The following is a 15,850-nucleotide window of genomic DNA, read 5'->3' as shown; positions in this document are numbered from 1 at the left end:
AGGTCCGGATTATTAATTCAGTATTTTCCAATACATAATCACCACTTGCCCATTTTGATTTCTCACACCATCAGAAACACATTTCCCATTCAACTCACTTCGGCCTGCATCTAATTTCCAATCATGTTGTGATTTAAGCTGCGCAGCCACACCCTGGCCAGCAGGAATATAATGGAAATGTAATGTAAAAAAAACCAGATGACCGTGAATTCAGTCTTCAATGTCATTCTCCCCTTCAATAACTGCGATTCAATTCCACCTCTCAAGCTGAGGAGCCAGGGGATAAATCCCAGCTCCCCCGCCATCCAAGGACTAATCTCCCCTCGGAAAGCCACTCCGGCGTGCGGCGTTCCTGCTGACCTCTCCTGCAGCTCGGTCTTGTATCTGAGTGGAGTGACGGGAAGGAAGGCTGCTCCTGCGTGTCACTCACCTGCCGCCACTGCTACAGCTCATATTAACAAGGGGACTCGGGGCTCCGGGGGTTTTGCATATAAATGATGTGTCTAGCTCCTGAGATGATATCAAACGGTGTGTATGTGTGTGTGTCTGGGTCTTTGTGGGTGTGTGTCTGGGTCTTTGTGTGTGTGTGTGTGTGCGTGTGCGTGTGCGTGTGCGTGTGCGTGTGCGCCTCACATGTCTGCTTACCGGCTTTGATGTCAAGGACGACATCTTTATATTTCCAGTATTCCCAACCTGCTCGGCAGAGAAGACGCGATGCATTGAGCTTGTTTTCAATTTTTCATTTCTTCATTTCTCCTGACTGTTTTTAACATTTGAAAATCACATTTTTTTTGGAAGAAAACCAAAAAAACAATTCATGCCACACATCCCCGAGACTTGTGCTTGCTGTGTTTATGATGAAATGTCTTCTTTCCACACCATCTAACACAGCAACAGCAAGGCACTTCCTCAGCTCCCTGTAGGGTCATGATCTCAATAGCAAACAGACTCTGCGTTTTGTTTCTCTGCAGCTCTTTTAGAGGCGAGTGAATGGTAGCAGAGTGACCATGACGCTGAATGCGCGCTCCAAAATGATACAGCAACATGAGGCAACAACTCATTGGTGGGCTGATGCTGATATTCGGTGTAGAAGAGGTTTATTACCTACAGCTTTCCGCCGATTTACTCTTCCTTTCATCACTGTTTCTGCAGTGAAAGTTGTTATTTTTGGTGGCTGGTTAGTAGCCTGTGGGGCCATTCTGGTGGCGGTTGCAGAAAGATATGATCTAACACTGTGGCAAGAAATTATTACAAACATTATTTACAGTTCAGTAGTTATGGTGAGGTAAACTCAGCATCACGAGGGCATATTTCCCAAGAAGAGAGAGATGAGGAGGAAGCAAAAAGTCAGCTTTAATTTTGTCCCCAGTTAAAAAGGCTGATGCAGAACATTTTTCTGCAGCTTCTGTACAATAACTTTTTTAAAGAAAGGCTTTCTTTTGTTATGCAAAATTAGACAGTGATAATGATTCCCAAATCGGAAGTTAACAAGAAAAGAACAATTTCCTTTATGACATCAGTGTTGTGATGCAGATAAGTTGTGATATGAAGATTTCTCGTGCCTCATCTGAATACATGAAAGGAATATCCGAGTCATGGCTAAAATGGACAAGAAAAAAGCCGACAAAGGTCTTGATATACATACAAATTTAAAATGTGCTTTAAAGTTATTCTATAATCAAAATTCCTAAAGAATACAAGCGATTATTTTAGGGTGTAACATAAAAGTTAAAATGAGACATGTACAAATGGCATTTAAATGGAAAATGGCACACTGGATTTCCCTTCAAACTCAGCGTAATCGCACCACAAGTAGAGAAGAACAGACCGGCAATATCTATCTAAAGTTTGCTAACATTAGCCGCCATAAGCTGATGGTCATGCCAGACAAAGGAAGGCTGTATAAGCAAAATCCCTGAGTGTATTGAGCTGAGTAAGAGTGTTTTTTTTGCTTAGGAATTCAACTCAAAGGAAGAATGTGTTGCTTCTTTTTTTCCCCGAAAGTTTCATAGTCTCTCGCAGGGAACAGGTAGTCGTTGGCTTTGAGTCTGATCTGGAAGTTTATCCAGTCAATGCATTGTCATTAACGGGCTTGTATGATATCGGTCAAATGACAGTTAAGTTTAGCGGTCTTTACATTTAAATTTAGCTAAGAAGGTACAATGTGGAGTATATGACCACTAGTAGTGCTATGGTGCAACATGTAAATGATTAGGTCCCCTTTTATTTATATCTTGTGCACATGAATGAGGATGCAAATGACACCACACACATTCCTGCCGTTGGTTTCACACTATTCCACTGATCGACTGATCGGAGAAAAGTAGCGATGTGTCGGCAAAAGGGAGGGATTAAGAAGAAGATTAAAAAAATGTATTTATCGATAGATGAAAACATAGATGTAACAAATGTAGTTTTTTTGTTTTTTTTTAAGCTTTGCCAGACTTTTATGAGGGAAAATACATTCAATGTATTTTGGTGAGGAACAGTTAAGGTAAGTTTTCTGTTTAGAAGAAAACTCCACAGGGTAACTTTAAAGAGACAAGAAGAGGAACAAGTTCATTTTCAATTTTTTTTAGGAAAATTATTTGACTGTTAGTAAGTATCTTGAGTATCTTTACTATGCCAGTTTCAGCTTTGAGCCAATTGTCAAGTTAAAAAGGATCCCTGCTTTTTGTAGCACCTCACACTGTAAGTATCTGAATTTATGTGCACGCCCTACAGCTCTACCAGAGACTATTTTCATATTCATAATCTTTGACTGTGTCTTAAATATTTTACAGGTTTCCTGTAGAAAAAAGGCCAGACACATGAATCATTACCTATACTTAAATACCTTATACAAGGTAATTAAAGCCATGAGTAACACGCTAACCCTTCAACGAAAATATGCTGACGCCGTGAAATGATTCAGCCACTGGGGCTGCACTCCCAGATTCTGATTCCTCAAACTTAATGTGCTCTTATGGGAAACACACACACACACACACACACACACACACACACACACACACACACACACACATTTTAAGAGATGAATAACAGAGAAACATAGACAGAGGCGTACTGACAGTGACAGACAGAGTAAGAGGACACTGATTACAGTAAGTACCAACCCTTACCATTACAGGGAAAACCTGAAGATAATAATGTGGCCATGAGCCAAAGACACACACAGTTCAACAAAAAGGAAGCACCCGTCCACCTCCGGCCTCCTCTTCCAGCCCCGCCCTTATGTCAGGACCTATATGAGGAGGGCGGCCTGGTCCCCAGACGCCCACGTTCCTCGGCTCCTTCATCCATCCAGTCTAGTCAGCATGACAAACTAATGGAGACTAATCAACTGTCAGGGCGAACACGCCGCGCACTACATCTCCTGGCTTCCCGTATACCATCCCCCCTCCTCCAACCTCAGCGCCCTCCCACTGCCGCCACCAAACTCCCCTCCCACCATCATTTCAGCTATAACTGTCATGAGCAGAAATAACAGAGTGATGGCTATATATAGCGCCCGGCCTATAGAGCAAACACAAACGCACACAGAATCGTCCCTAAACACATTCAAATCATTTCCCATATGCACATCTTAATGGCCTCCGTTATATAATCTAATCCTAATTCCAAACCCTAATCTTAAATTTACTGCTTTGACCCTGTGCTGTGACAGTATCAGCTGCTCAAAAAGTCTGTAGAAGTTGGCAGATGACATTACACTCTACTTTGCAAATCATTATATTTGGCAGCTTCATGCTCCTGGCAGAATGAAGGAAATCAGCGTGTTTACAGTCTAATAATTTAATTACAATCCGTGTAAGCACAATACTTTTGATTATTGAAAACACCAGGCTATCTTTCTGATAGTCAAATAATGGAGTTAGATTTCTCTTTAAAATTACTTTGGGTATCGACTTGCTTTCTGTCTTGTCTTTTTCTTTGTCTTGATTCTGCGTGCAAACTGCAAAACTGGAAGCACAGCAGTGTGTCTGAAAAATTAGTGGTATGCCCAGCAGTGGAGGAAGACGAACAGGGTCTGCTTTATGGGGGGATTAGCAGAATTACTTTCCTGTTACAACTATCATCAGGAATATTGGATGTGTTAAAGTGCTTTGCAAGTTCATTAGTATTACACACTTATTCTGGATAATCAAGACAAACAACCTATTTGTATGCATGTAAACATACTGACTGTGTCTCATCAGACAAGCTGAACATGTTATATATATGTATCGGCATGCAACAAATCAAATATCTCAATGTAGGTTTAGAACACAATGACACAAACACACATAAATACTCCTCAATACACACACACACACACACACACACACACACACACACACACACACACAACAAAGACCCTGAGCCGTTACTTTAGGTCTCGGCATCTCGGGAAGCAACACCCATCTCCTATCTCATAAACACCTCAGACTGAGGAAAGGAAGGAGAGGAGGGGGATCTACCGGCCTTCCGTGTGTGTGTGTGTGTGTGTGTGTGTGTGTGTGTGTGTGTGTGTGTGTGTGTGAGCTCAACAGGCTGGTCAGATGCAGAGCCAGTCGAGCCAGTATCCCCTTAACTGAAACGTACTGAAACTTGCTGAAACATAGTTTTGTGAGGATCAAACCTGTAACCTTGAACAAAACAGTCTCTCTACCCTGCAGGCCACTCTTTACTTTGTTTGCATCCCCTGCTAGTGGGTTGGATTTGGTGCCATACATAATTGATGGCCGCCAGCAGGATGTTTGGCGTGGATTGGGCTGGAAAATTTGATATCATTAGCACAACGTGAAAGCATGACTGACTAATTGTGAGAAAAGAAATTACAACAGTGGCGGCTATACAGGGAGCAGGCGCTAATTAACACTCCATCATTACAAAACAATCCTGATGAAAATTGCAGCCAGTGTGCTGTTGTTTCATGTACATGAGTGATAGATTTCTTATGCATCTGAATCCTTAATGTTTTTATATTGGGGATGTGCAGGTATAATAGCATTTTCAGATTAATCACACTGAAGTATCATTGTTCAGTGACACAGCAAAGAGTTGTAGTTGAAGTGCAGATCAGCCCCTTGCAAAACTTGAAGTATATTACCTTCTTATCACGGTGAGGTATGAAGCCACAAAATGCCAAAGGCCCTAAGCTATCCATATCATTTTAGCCATGCATGTGTAAGAGGCAATAATTTAGATTTTTACGACACAAGCACAAAATGACCATCACATATCTGCAAAAGGGGGCTGTGGGTATTACTATTGCTATGCTGAGATTTCAGGCTTTAATAATAATAGTAATAATAATACATTTTGTTTAAAGGCGCCTTTCTCGGTTCTCAAGGACACCGTACAGGGATACATAAGACATTTAAAAACCGCAAAAAATAAGAACACAACAAAAATAACAGCAGAAAGAGGCAGAGCAATTGACATTAAGTGGAATAGGCAGTTTTAAACAGATGTGTTTTGAGTTGCAATTTGAAATTGGTGGGTTCTACTCTATTTAGTATAATAACTAGCCCACTGCTAAAATTAAAAGGATTGGGGGTTGTGCGAAAAACAGGAAAATAGATACATTCCCTGTCGGAACCAATAAAGGTCACCGAGTATTTAAAACCAGTGTTAAGCAGATTGATAGAAATTCATGTCTTACCATCTTTGCCAATGAGGAAATCCAGGTAGCGGTAGGTGTAGGCCACGCCCACCTTCGTCTCCACCTGTGGTCTCTTCAGGGTGGAGTAAATCTTCCCCGGACTATTCTCCTCCGACATCGGCTTCATCTTACGCAGCCCGCAGCCCATGGCTCCACAGTGTGTCTGTCTCTCTGTTCACGGACCCTGCCAACCAGAAAAAACAGACTCAGACAGTGTTTCATTGTCACTTGTGTGTCTGCGTGTGTATCCCGCGAGTAAATGACTAAGTGCACACGGGTAAGTGTGTGTGTGTATGGTGTTCTAAATCGTAGGTAACCTTTGGTGCAAGAAGTACTCTGATCCTTTATTTGAATAAAAGTAGCATTACCACAATGTACAATTCATTCCTTCAAAGTTGTATCTATTGTTGGTATACAAACACTTCCATGACTATGGAAGTGTTTTTGTATTTGAGCTCTTTAACTTTAAATCATGTGTACAGGTTAAAATGTATGGTATGAAAATGAATTAGCAGGCTCTTAAACTTGTAAAAACGTGTCATTATTCACATTGAACAACAAATCTGCATTACATTATAATTAAATGGGAATATGGTAAATTTAGGTATTTTATATTTAATGATTTAATCTGTTGGAGTGCATTATAGTTTTTTTTAACTGATTATACGTCTTTTATGTAAAATCTTAATTGTCAAAGTAGCTAGTAACTGTGGAAGTTAAATAATTGAAGTACAAGTTTAAAATAATACAAAAGGGAAGAAAAGAACTGATGTAAAGTACAAGTTTCTCAAAACTGTACTTAAGTACAGCATTTCAGTAAATGTACTTATTCCTTTCCTCCCACCGGGTATGACTGATTGTGAGCCAGATTAGCCTCTTTGTGACATACTGTACATACACAGACTTGTATACACACACACATATATATATGAAAGCAAACATCCATGCACTCTGATATCAATGATTCCTCAGGGATTTCAGAAGGAAAACCAATAAAGAAGAGCATGCTGGATAAGCGTCTGTAAATAAATAAATAAACACAAGTAAATGAGCTTGATTTTTCACGGGTTCCCTCTCTCTCGTTCCCAGGGAGACCAAATTAGCAGAGACAACCGTGGAAGAAGAGGAGGCCTTAAAGTGCCGGCACCATGGACGCCGATTCACTCCAAATGGTTTGTGACAGCATCACTGCCTCTCTTCAGTGACTGCGTCTGGGAGCAGGTGACATCCTATTGTGTGCCACTGATTAAACTCAAAGATGGATGGATGGATGGATGGATGGATGGATGGATGGATATATAGCAGTGGTACCCTGCCCACCCCCTCCCACCTCGTCTGATGAGGAACCCTCTCTATTATGCGCCTTACTAATTACAGAATGTCGCAGGGCCTTGGCTGGAAACTACGAATCCGAGCCGGCCGTCGCTTCAGAGACAGGACAGGAAGTGCGGAGGGGCGGGGGGGCTGGGACGTAGGAAGGAGTGGGAGACAAAATAGGAAACGAGCAGACGGGGGCTCCGTTAATGAGGTGAACGGCAAGAATGGAAAAGGTGAGAATCAATCAAGGGAGAGAGAGGAAATGGGGTTGGCTGGGTTAGAGATTGTTTGTCGAAAAATGGTTTGGGGGGGTAATGCATGGCAAGTAGAGTCTGGAGAGAAAAAAAAGGGCGTACAATTAGAGTCGGTTGAAAAGGAAAGGGGTGATCAACACACATCGAGGGAGTGGGGAGAGAGAAAGTGTGGAAGATGAGGCTGGAGATTCATTACGGCTGCCATGAAAGCGTAGTGTTTCCAGTGACACTTACATGAATGTCTTTGTTGGGCTTTATGAATCTCAACGTGCATCACAATCATATCTCTACAAGTCTCAGAGCGGCTCCCTGAAATGGACTACGGGCTGATGGACTTATGATTAATACCAGAACACACTCCAATCCTGTGTGCCGCAAAGCCTTGAAACTTCAAAAAGCCTTCTAAACGGTTTGTACGTGTCGGAGATGTACTGAGGAGTTGTGTCTTTGCCTCTCTGCACGTGTCGAGCAAGACTGACGTCTTGCTTCCGTTTTCAACAACAAAAAAGCCCAACCCAACCTGCAGAAGCTGGCATAGTCAAAGTCCCTAAAAGTGCTTCAGTCCCCCCTTAAATTGTCACTCAGGACTGCACTGTGCTGCAGTTTACCACGCAGCTTCACAAATGGCTGTATTCAAAGAAAAAAAGAGAGCTTGAATTTTTCTTGGATTTTTACACTGTTGCCTACAGTTACTTGGAAATAGCTTTTATCATTTCTCCCCCTACCCTGGAGAGAGTAGGAACAACAAGAGGGAAGGCGAGGCTCTGTCATGTAGTCTACAAGAGCTGGAGAAGAGGTAGTCAGAACAATAGGATGGAGGGCTTTGAGGGAGGGGTATGAAAAGAAAAACAAAATTGGATGAGAAAAAAAAATGGAGGGGCTTGTATTTGCATAGCTCCTTGAGACCAGGGAGGAGGAGATGTGTGGCGAAGGCGAGCAGGAGTTATTTTTAGAGCTGAACTGACAGAGGAAATGTGCAATGTTTATGATTTTTTGAGTCACTGTTTCTTGCCTCAAACCTTTCCTCTGAGGTGGGAGCTTTGGGCAGTTGCAGACCCCACAACAGTTATTTTTTTTATTTATTTTTTTTGGAGATTGACAGGCAGGGAGTCAGGGATGCTTGACAGGGTAGACTCTGGGTAACTAAAAAAAAAAAAAAAAAGAACAGGAAAAGGACCATTGATTTCCCTTTTGCTGAATTAGCAACGATCCTCTTGCCATTTTGTTCTATCTTTTGTCTCTTGCTAATGGCATTTTGAGGTTTTATTTGATAAGAGGTTTTATTCGATAGGATTCTCTATTCGTGAGCCCAGATTGACTTTCAGAGCTTTGTTGTAGCTGAGATGCACTTAGCTTTGGCCCTTGCAACCAAAACATCCCACAGCACTTTGTATTGTGCTGAATGTGAAAGGTAACATCAGGGAGGTGATTGTCTTGCACTGCAATGTTTTCTTTTGTGTCGGTCAACAACATTTTGTGAGTCCAAGGATTCCTTTGTCTTCTGTGCTCACATTGATCACTCTGGTCATTGCATGTTGCTTCTCCAGGGGTTTAGCACATTATTGAAGCTGAAATAATTGACCACTTTGGGGCAGAATAACTCTACTGCGTGCTGAAAATCACAAAGCCTTGACGTATTATAACAAATGTTTAATATTCACTCTCCTTTTAGCTCTGTTTGGGTCACCATCATCTCCTAAGGGAAATATCAGGCTCTTTAGACGCTAAATGCTTTACAATGTTCACTAGCTAGCCGCTAACTTAGTTTGTTTTGTGCCAGGCAGGTAGCGTACAGTGGGTTGATCAGAGTTTTTTGTGTGCTAAAAACAGGTCCCAGGTCCCAGTGACTGTCTTGAGAAAAACTAACTGCTGAAGCTAGTCGCTAATATTGTCTGTCCCCCGTTTGGTGCTCAGCCAGCAGCATACAGTTGGAGCTTTCTGGGGCGAGAGTAGAATTTGAATTACCTTGCACGGCAGTTGGATTCTCGCTATATATCACGAGATCAAGCAAGTAATGCGTGATCACCAGCGGCTCAGACCAATCGGCGTCCCGTGAGAAGCTACCGGCAGCTACGGGCGTGGTTAAGGTCTGTGTGAAGCCACGGAGATGCGACTGTTCGTTCAAAACAACAACAGTGGCTCTGAAAGATGCTGCTATAGCATCAGTTAAATCAGAACTGGAGAATATTTCTTCATTGAAGGAAGAGCAAAGAATGGCACTGAAGGCCTTTCTCGTTGGAAAATATGTTTTCAATCTAGCTTCGGGAATAGTTTGATAGACAGATGGTTCATCCACACACCTGCCAAGTATTTTTTTTTTAAGTGCCTGCCCTTTTCCAAACAGTTTCCAATGACGGCTTCTTAGATGGTTCTGTGTAACACAACCATTTGGCATGTTAAATTAGAATTTCCATGCCATAGAACCAAAACTGCAGAGCTGCAGACTGTGTTCTTTGTAGGCAATAGTCTTCACATACTCATTTGATCCACTGTTCATAAAATTACAGTATTATTATATTAGAGTATTGGCGCTTTCTCATGTGGAATTGAGACTTTATAGTCATGCCTTTTACACCAATGTGGAAGATGATCATACAAAACCCCACCTACACTTACAGACATCACAGCATCAGCAACAAGAAGCGACTGCACTGAATGATTTTAATGCTGTCTGACTGAGATCTCCCCCATATTACAAGACCATGTTACAAGGCTTTGATAGCACCATTGCTGTGATCAAACCCAGCAGCATGGGAAGCTTCAGAGTGGATTAATGGAGGAGGACATTAATTAGGACACTGTGTTCTTGTGTTCATCTCCATGTAGTCTCCCTTTTAAGCCCGCTCTCTTCCTCTCTCTTCCTCTCTCACGCTTTATCTCCCTAGCCCTCTTTGCCTTTTTCCGACTTTTGATCTTCTTAATCTGACAAGTAGAGTGGAGCGGTAGCCAGGCTGCGTTTGGTGGTCGTGGATACTGGTTCAGTATCATCCGTAGTTTATTGTGAGGAGTAGAGTAGAGTCGAGGGCTCTCCAAGGCAGAGTGGTTAGAGAAACCATCATGTAAATGAGAGGACAAGACTGACCGCACAGGAAAAACCACAGCAGTGGTTGTTGGTTGAAATTAGAGATGTTCCGATACCGATACCAGTATCGGTATCGGCTCCGATACTGCCTAAAACGCTGGTATCAGTATCGGGAAGTACTGGAGTTTATGGACCAATCCGATACCACGTAATAAAGCCCTAAAGAAAATCTACGTTAAAGTAGATTATTTATGTTCTTTTTCCGTTATAACTGACCGTCAAACTGGAGAATAAAAGAAAGTTCTGTGGCGTTCATTGTTTGTGTTTGTTCATGTTTCACAAAGATAGAAATAATATCACATCCATACAGGGATAGTAGTATACAGCTGTTAAAACATAATAAAATATATGACACACTGGTATCGGATCGGTACTCGGTATCGGGCGATACACAAGTTCAGGTATCGGAATCGGTATCGGAAAGCAAAAAATGGTATCGGGCCATCTCTAGTTGAAATGCTTCAAATTGTTTGCCATATGTTTTCTTGACAAGCAACCTCCTGAGAAATATGACAGTATTGGTCATTTTTTGAAATGGCATTCAAGAGGCCAATAAAAGAGGCTGAGGTAACATGACATACTGCCGCAAAACAGGGGACAGGTCGGGAGGATCATGGGTCTTTTTACCTTATATAATTTTCAGCAACAACGAGGTGCTCCGACTGCATTATTTTGTTTTATATCTTCTTTAAAATGGGAATGTGTTGCATTGTGTATTTTGGCATCTGTTGCTTGTGATCACATAGCAAAGATATAATCAGTTTTTATAACAGAACGTACAGCTCAAAGGACTGACAGAGCTGGAAGAAAATGAGAGACTTTCTTCTCCAGCAGTCTGACAAACATCGGCCGCTATTTACAAAGAGGCGCTAATAAGATCGCTTCTCCCACACAGCTCTCAGATCAGCCGGTCATGTATTAATAGTCATGGTGACTGCTTGGAATGTGTTGGCATTTGTATTTCAGTCTGTGTTTGTAACAATATGATATCATAACAAAAGTTGTCTGAGTGGCCGCTCAAATTGTGTGCTAATACAATATTTCTTCATCCAAAACACAGAGCCACAGTGGAGAATCCTCTGGTCAGTACACCATTACACACAGTCCAGTTTTGGATCAAATGTTGGTTTGTCATATTCTCATTTCTAATATTCATGAAGACAATATTTCCCTAGTCTTGCGTTGCCAGACCTATCTCCACAGCGCTGTGGAGTAAATCTGGCTCTTCCACATGTTCATTCCAAGAAAGGAGAAAAAAAAAATGCTCTGGGTTGTTTACATTTCTTTAAACCAATCACAATCATCTTGGGCGCCGCTAAATTCTGGACACCGTGATGGTGGATCTGCAAAATGTTCTCAGGTAGGAACATGTTTTGCACCCCGATAAAAGAAAACGCCACATATAATATTAAATTAAGTTAACGGTTCACACAATACAGTAATGTGAGCTTTTTAAATTAGCCGGATACAAGGTTAAACGTCATTGTGTATAGCCCTGGGAAACGTTACTTTGTCCACAGCAATCCTGCCATAATCTGTCCCAAAATGTCCCAGTTAGATATTAAATGCCGTGACGGTAAACATATTCTTTGTAAATGTTCACAATCATTCACTGAAATCCAAATTGTCTTCAAAACCTGCCATTTTCAACGTGTAGCATGCTAGCTCAAAGTTTGTTGTTGTTTCCCGAAAAGAACAGAGTTTTGCAAGGTGGGGGACATCCGGATTATCCGTGAAATTGATCGTTGATCCAGAATAATCTTTCCCTAACCATGATGTTTTGGGGTGCTTTCACATCTGAAGTTTACTGCATTTGTTTCAGGCCAAGAAAAATAGATTGTTCCTTTTAGCTCGGGTCCATTTTGTGTTCACACTGGCTTTTTATAAACAAACTAAAAACTGTATTGTGAATTCATATCGACTGACAGGTAACTGATTGGAGAATTTTGGTGGCTGCCATCCTGCTTCATTAGCACTGTATGGACCCACATGGGGAAATCAAATTCTGTACACTGACCGCATGTCATTCTGCACTTTACTGAACCTTATCTTCTCTGATGAGCTCACAGAAATGATTGATCATCAGTAATATTAGTCAAGACTGTAACTGGACCTCATATATCATATTGTCTATAAATAGTGACAAACAGATGTTTGTTTCGCTAGGTTTCACTCAGTTTTTATTGGGGAACTGCTGAATTACAATTTCAAATAGGAAACATGCACAACACACTTCTGCTAGTACTTTTACCTTTTCGTGTATCGGGGAATCGGGAATCCCTGCACTGATGTGCTGATTCGGTTAGGAGTTACCATGGTTACCAAATTACCTTGCATAAATATAGGCTATACATCGCTTCCAGCCTACAGATTAGAAGATGGCTTTATTAACATTTCACCATCAGCTGATGGCTTTAACATTAGTTTAGCATTTGAATTCATGCTAATATCACATATCTACTGTCATAAAATCCTGTGGTTTGATTGATTGAACTAAACCAAGTAGATTATATGTGAAGCACCATTTGTGTTTGAGTTTAACCACCCCTTAACTATAGAGCTGGCAAAAAAGCAAATGGTGATATCAGTTGTTTTTCTGGAACAAGCGCTCCTTCACTATCCTTCACTAACTCTCTGAGCTTCAGCCTCACTCTCTGCTGCTTTGGGTGACAGCGTCAGCTAAAAATGTTAAGACTCTATTTGGAAATCCCCCACTATTCCCTTTCTTCCTTCCTTCCGTCCGTCCGTCTGTCCTTACCACCTTGAATCCTCATCTAAGTGTGACAGAGAGAATGGAAAAAAGGGGGGACTCAAGAGAGAGAGAAAAAAACAATGGACACTGAGGCAGGATGTTAATGCGGTAACCTTTTATGTGACAGACTAGCCCTGTGTAGCTTGCTGGCATGTACATGCTGTACGTGCCATGTACGTACAGAACCCTTTTAGTCAAACTGGTTAAATTAAATAATCCACCAAAAACCTATGGTGTGAATATAGTGCTGTCTGCCTGATTTAAATGTGGCTTGGTCCCATGTGGCTTAATGTTTACCTACTCTTATACTTGTGAGCATCAGTCATAAAAAAATAAACTAGATAGCTAGCAGTATTAACTACGTATTTAGCAACATTTTGGCATATTTTAATATAAATATGACTTTCCGGACCATACCAAGCATACAAATGGACAGAGACGAAGAAGTGGATTGTGGTGGAGTGGCTTGAAAAGCTTTTAGACGTTTTTTACACTTATTTTTAATATGCAGCTGTTTCTATTGTAATCCATCCACTGTTGTGAATCTGTGTTGACTATGCTTGTCCGTCACCCACAACAGAGAAAACTACAAACTTTCCAGAGTCACCATTTAACATGCAGGGGGGCTAAAACTTGATGCTTAAAACACAATTTCAGTGGAGTATTACTTTAAGTCACTTTGCCAATAGCAACCCTGGGCAAGTCAGTTAATAAAACGTTTACTGCCTGGTGCTCATAGATTATGGTGAATTGAGAAACACAGTACCATCGTAGCTTTTATAATTTCTTTTACTTATAAAGCAGAAAAATCAATCATTATAATGTTATGCTAGTGTAATAACCAGAATGCTATAAATTAGTGTTAATTTTGAATATTCAGCTGTTACTAGGGTTGGATACCGAGACCCGGTGCTAATACGGCACTGACCGGTGCCTTCACGACCGTTATCTACCGGACCGAACAGCAACGTGGATTTTACGGGACGCTAGTTAACACCACACTTGGCAGCAGGAAACGTTAGCATACCGTTAGCTAGCAGTTGGAATAAACACGGTTACAATGCTGAGAGCTAAATGGTGTAAAAGGTTTGTCTGTATTTCACTGGAGAGGATTCCAACAGGTGGACATACGACAGTCTGCAGCTGCCGTTGTCTGAAAAACAACATGTATGTTGCGTTCACTTGAAATACGCCTCGCCAGCTTCGTGCTGCATTCAAAGTTATTGTAAAATACCCTTTTCCCATCCAGTGGTTGTTTTTGCCGTTTAACAGGAATTTACTGGTGAAATAAGGCAGAGGCTCGATATTTCTATAACTTTATATAATTTATTTTTATATAACTATTTTACTGAAATGGTAATCAGAAATAATCTCAGAAATAAATTGTTATTTAAAAAAATACTAAAATGTTTGGACTAAAATTATATATTGAGTTATCAGATAAAAAAGTCACTGTTATGCACCTTAAGAAATAAAACTATTAAGTAAGAAGACATCTGTGTTGCACCGGCAATTTTTTTTTGTTACTTTATATATTGAGTTCTCTTTTGACTAAAACTAGACTAAAATGATGAGACTTTTAGTCCACTAAAACTTGGCTAAGATACCTTGAGTTCTCTTTTGACTAAAACTAGACTAAAATGACAAGACTTTTAGTCAACTAAAACTTGACTAACAAAAAAAGATATGTGAATGACTAAATATGACTAAAACTAACAAGGACGATTGGCACAAGACTAAGACTAAATTAAAAATAGGTGACAAAATTAAATCTCATCTTCTGAGTCTTAAATTCAGAAGTACAGTTTGTTACATGACTGGGTCAAAATTAAAGATTTACAGTAGAAAGGTCATCACACAAAGCTTTAAGTATTAAATGCATTATAATGTGAGAGGCCCCGAAACATTTCTATATTAAAGATGCCACAGAAAAGCTTAAAATTTCATCTCAGACATCTCCACATCTAAACCATTACGCACTACCAACAAGGAGGCCATGGGTGCCAAAGGTGGAATTGCTTTCTCAACTCACTGAATTTGTTAAATTTGCTTTGAATGCCCAAGGACGATACACAACAAGAAAGCATGCCGGACACAAAAAAAAATTGGGGATGATGAGTGAGGCGTAGAGAAAAGGCGAGTAGTAAACAATAGTGTCTGTCTGAGATTCTCCGCCGTTTCAAGGCTCCCGGTGGCTCCGCGGTTCGCCGTGGCCTCGGCCAACCTCGTCTCCGTATGGTCTCAAGGCCTGGTTACAGTCTACGCACATACACACACACACACACGCACACACACACACTCACATACACACACACACACACACACACACACACACACACACACACACACACACACACACACACACACACACACACACACACACACACACACTCATAGAGAAAGCTATTGCCATGGGAACCAACCCCTCTGTGTCTATTCCCTTCTTAGGAGAATAATAGGCACCAATCTTTCTCAATCTCTTTCTCTTTCATTGTCAGTTTCTCTCTCTTTTTCTCCTTTTCTGGTTGCTATAAGCTCACAGTCTTCCTCCCCACCAGGACTGTCTTCCTCTTTCCCACTCCTCCATGTGCAGGAGCAAACACTCATGTCCCCCTGTTTCGCTCCGTATCCTCTCTGCATGACTTTGGCAGTCATGAGTTTGACATGTTATGCATAATCTATATCCACGACGTTCTACTTCCAAGATTGCTCTGGTACCGCCGGAAATTCTGCCGGATGTCACTCTTTTTTTCGGCCGGCTATCTGTTACCTTCCGCTTCGCATTTTAAACTCCGGTG

General features: G+C 41.2%; 1 protein-coding gene across 1 annotated transcript in view; it reads right to left on the bottom strand.

The window, feature by feature from the left end:
- Positions 1 to 15,850, bottom strand: part of rftn1b (raftlin, lipid raft linker 1b) — a 114,660-nt gene that overhangs the window by 93,116 nt on the left and 5,694 nt on the right. The window contains exon 2 of the mRNA XM_028580083.1: positions 5,648 to 5,831. Coding sequence (XP_028435884.1) covers positions 5,648 to 5,795 — 148 coding nt within the window. The 5' untranslated portion in view covers positions 5,796 to 5,831. The remainder of the gene's footprint in view (positions 1 to 5,647; positions 5,832 to 15,850) is intronic.

Source organism: Perca flavescens, chromosome 6 (genome assembly GCF_004354835.1).
Source record: "Perca flavescens isolate YP-PL-M2 chromosome 6, PFLA_1.0, whole genome shotgun sequence".
Lineage (NCBI taxonomy): Eukaryota > Metazoa > Chordata > Actinopteri > Perciformes > Percidae > Perca > Perca flavescens.
Note: the sequence above shows the minus strand (reverse complement) of the source record. Positions and strands in the feature narration are given on the sequence as shown.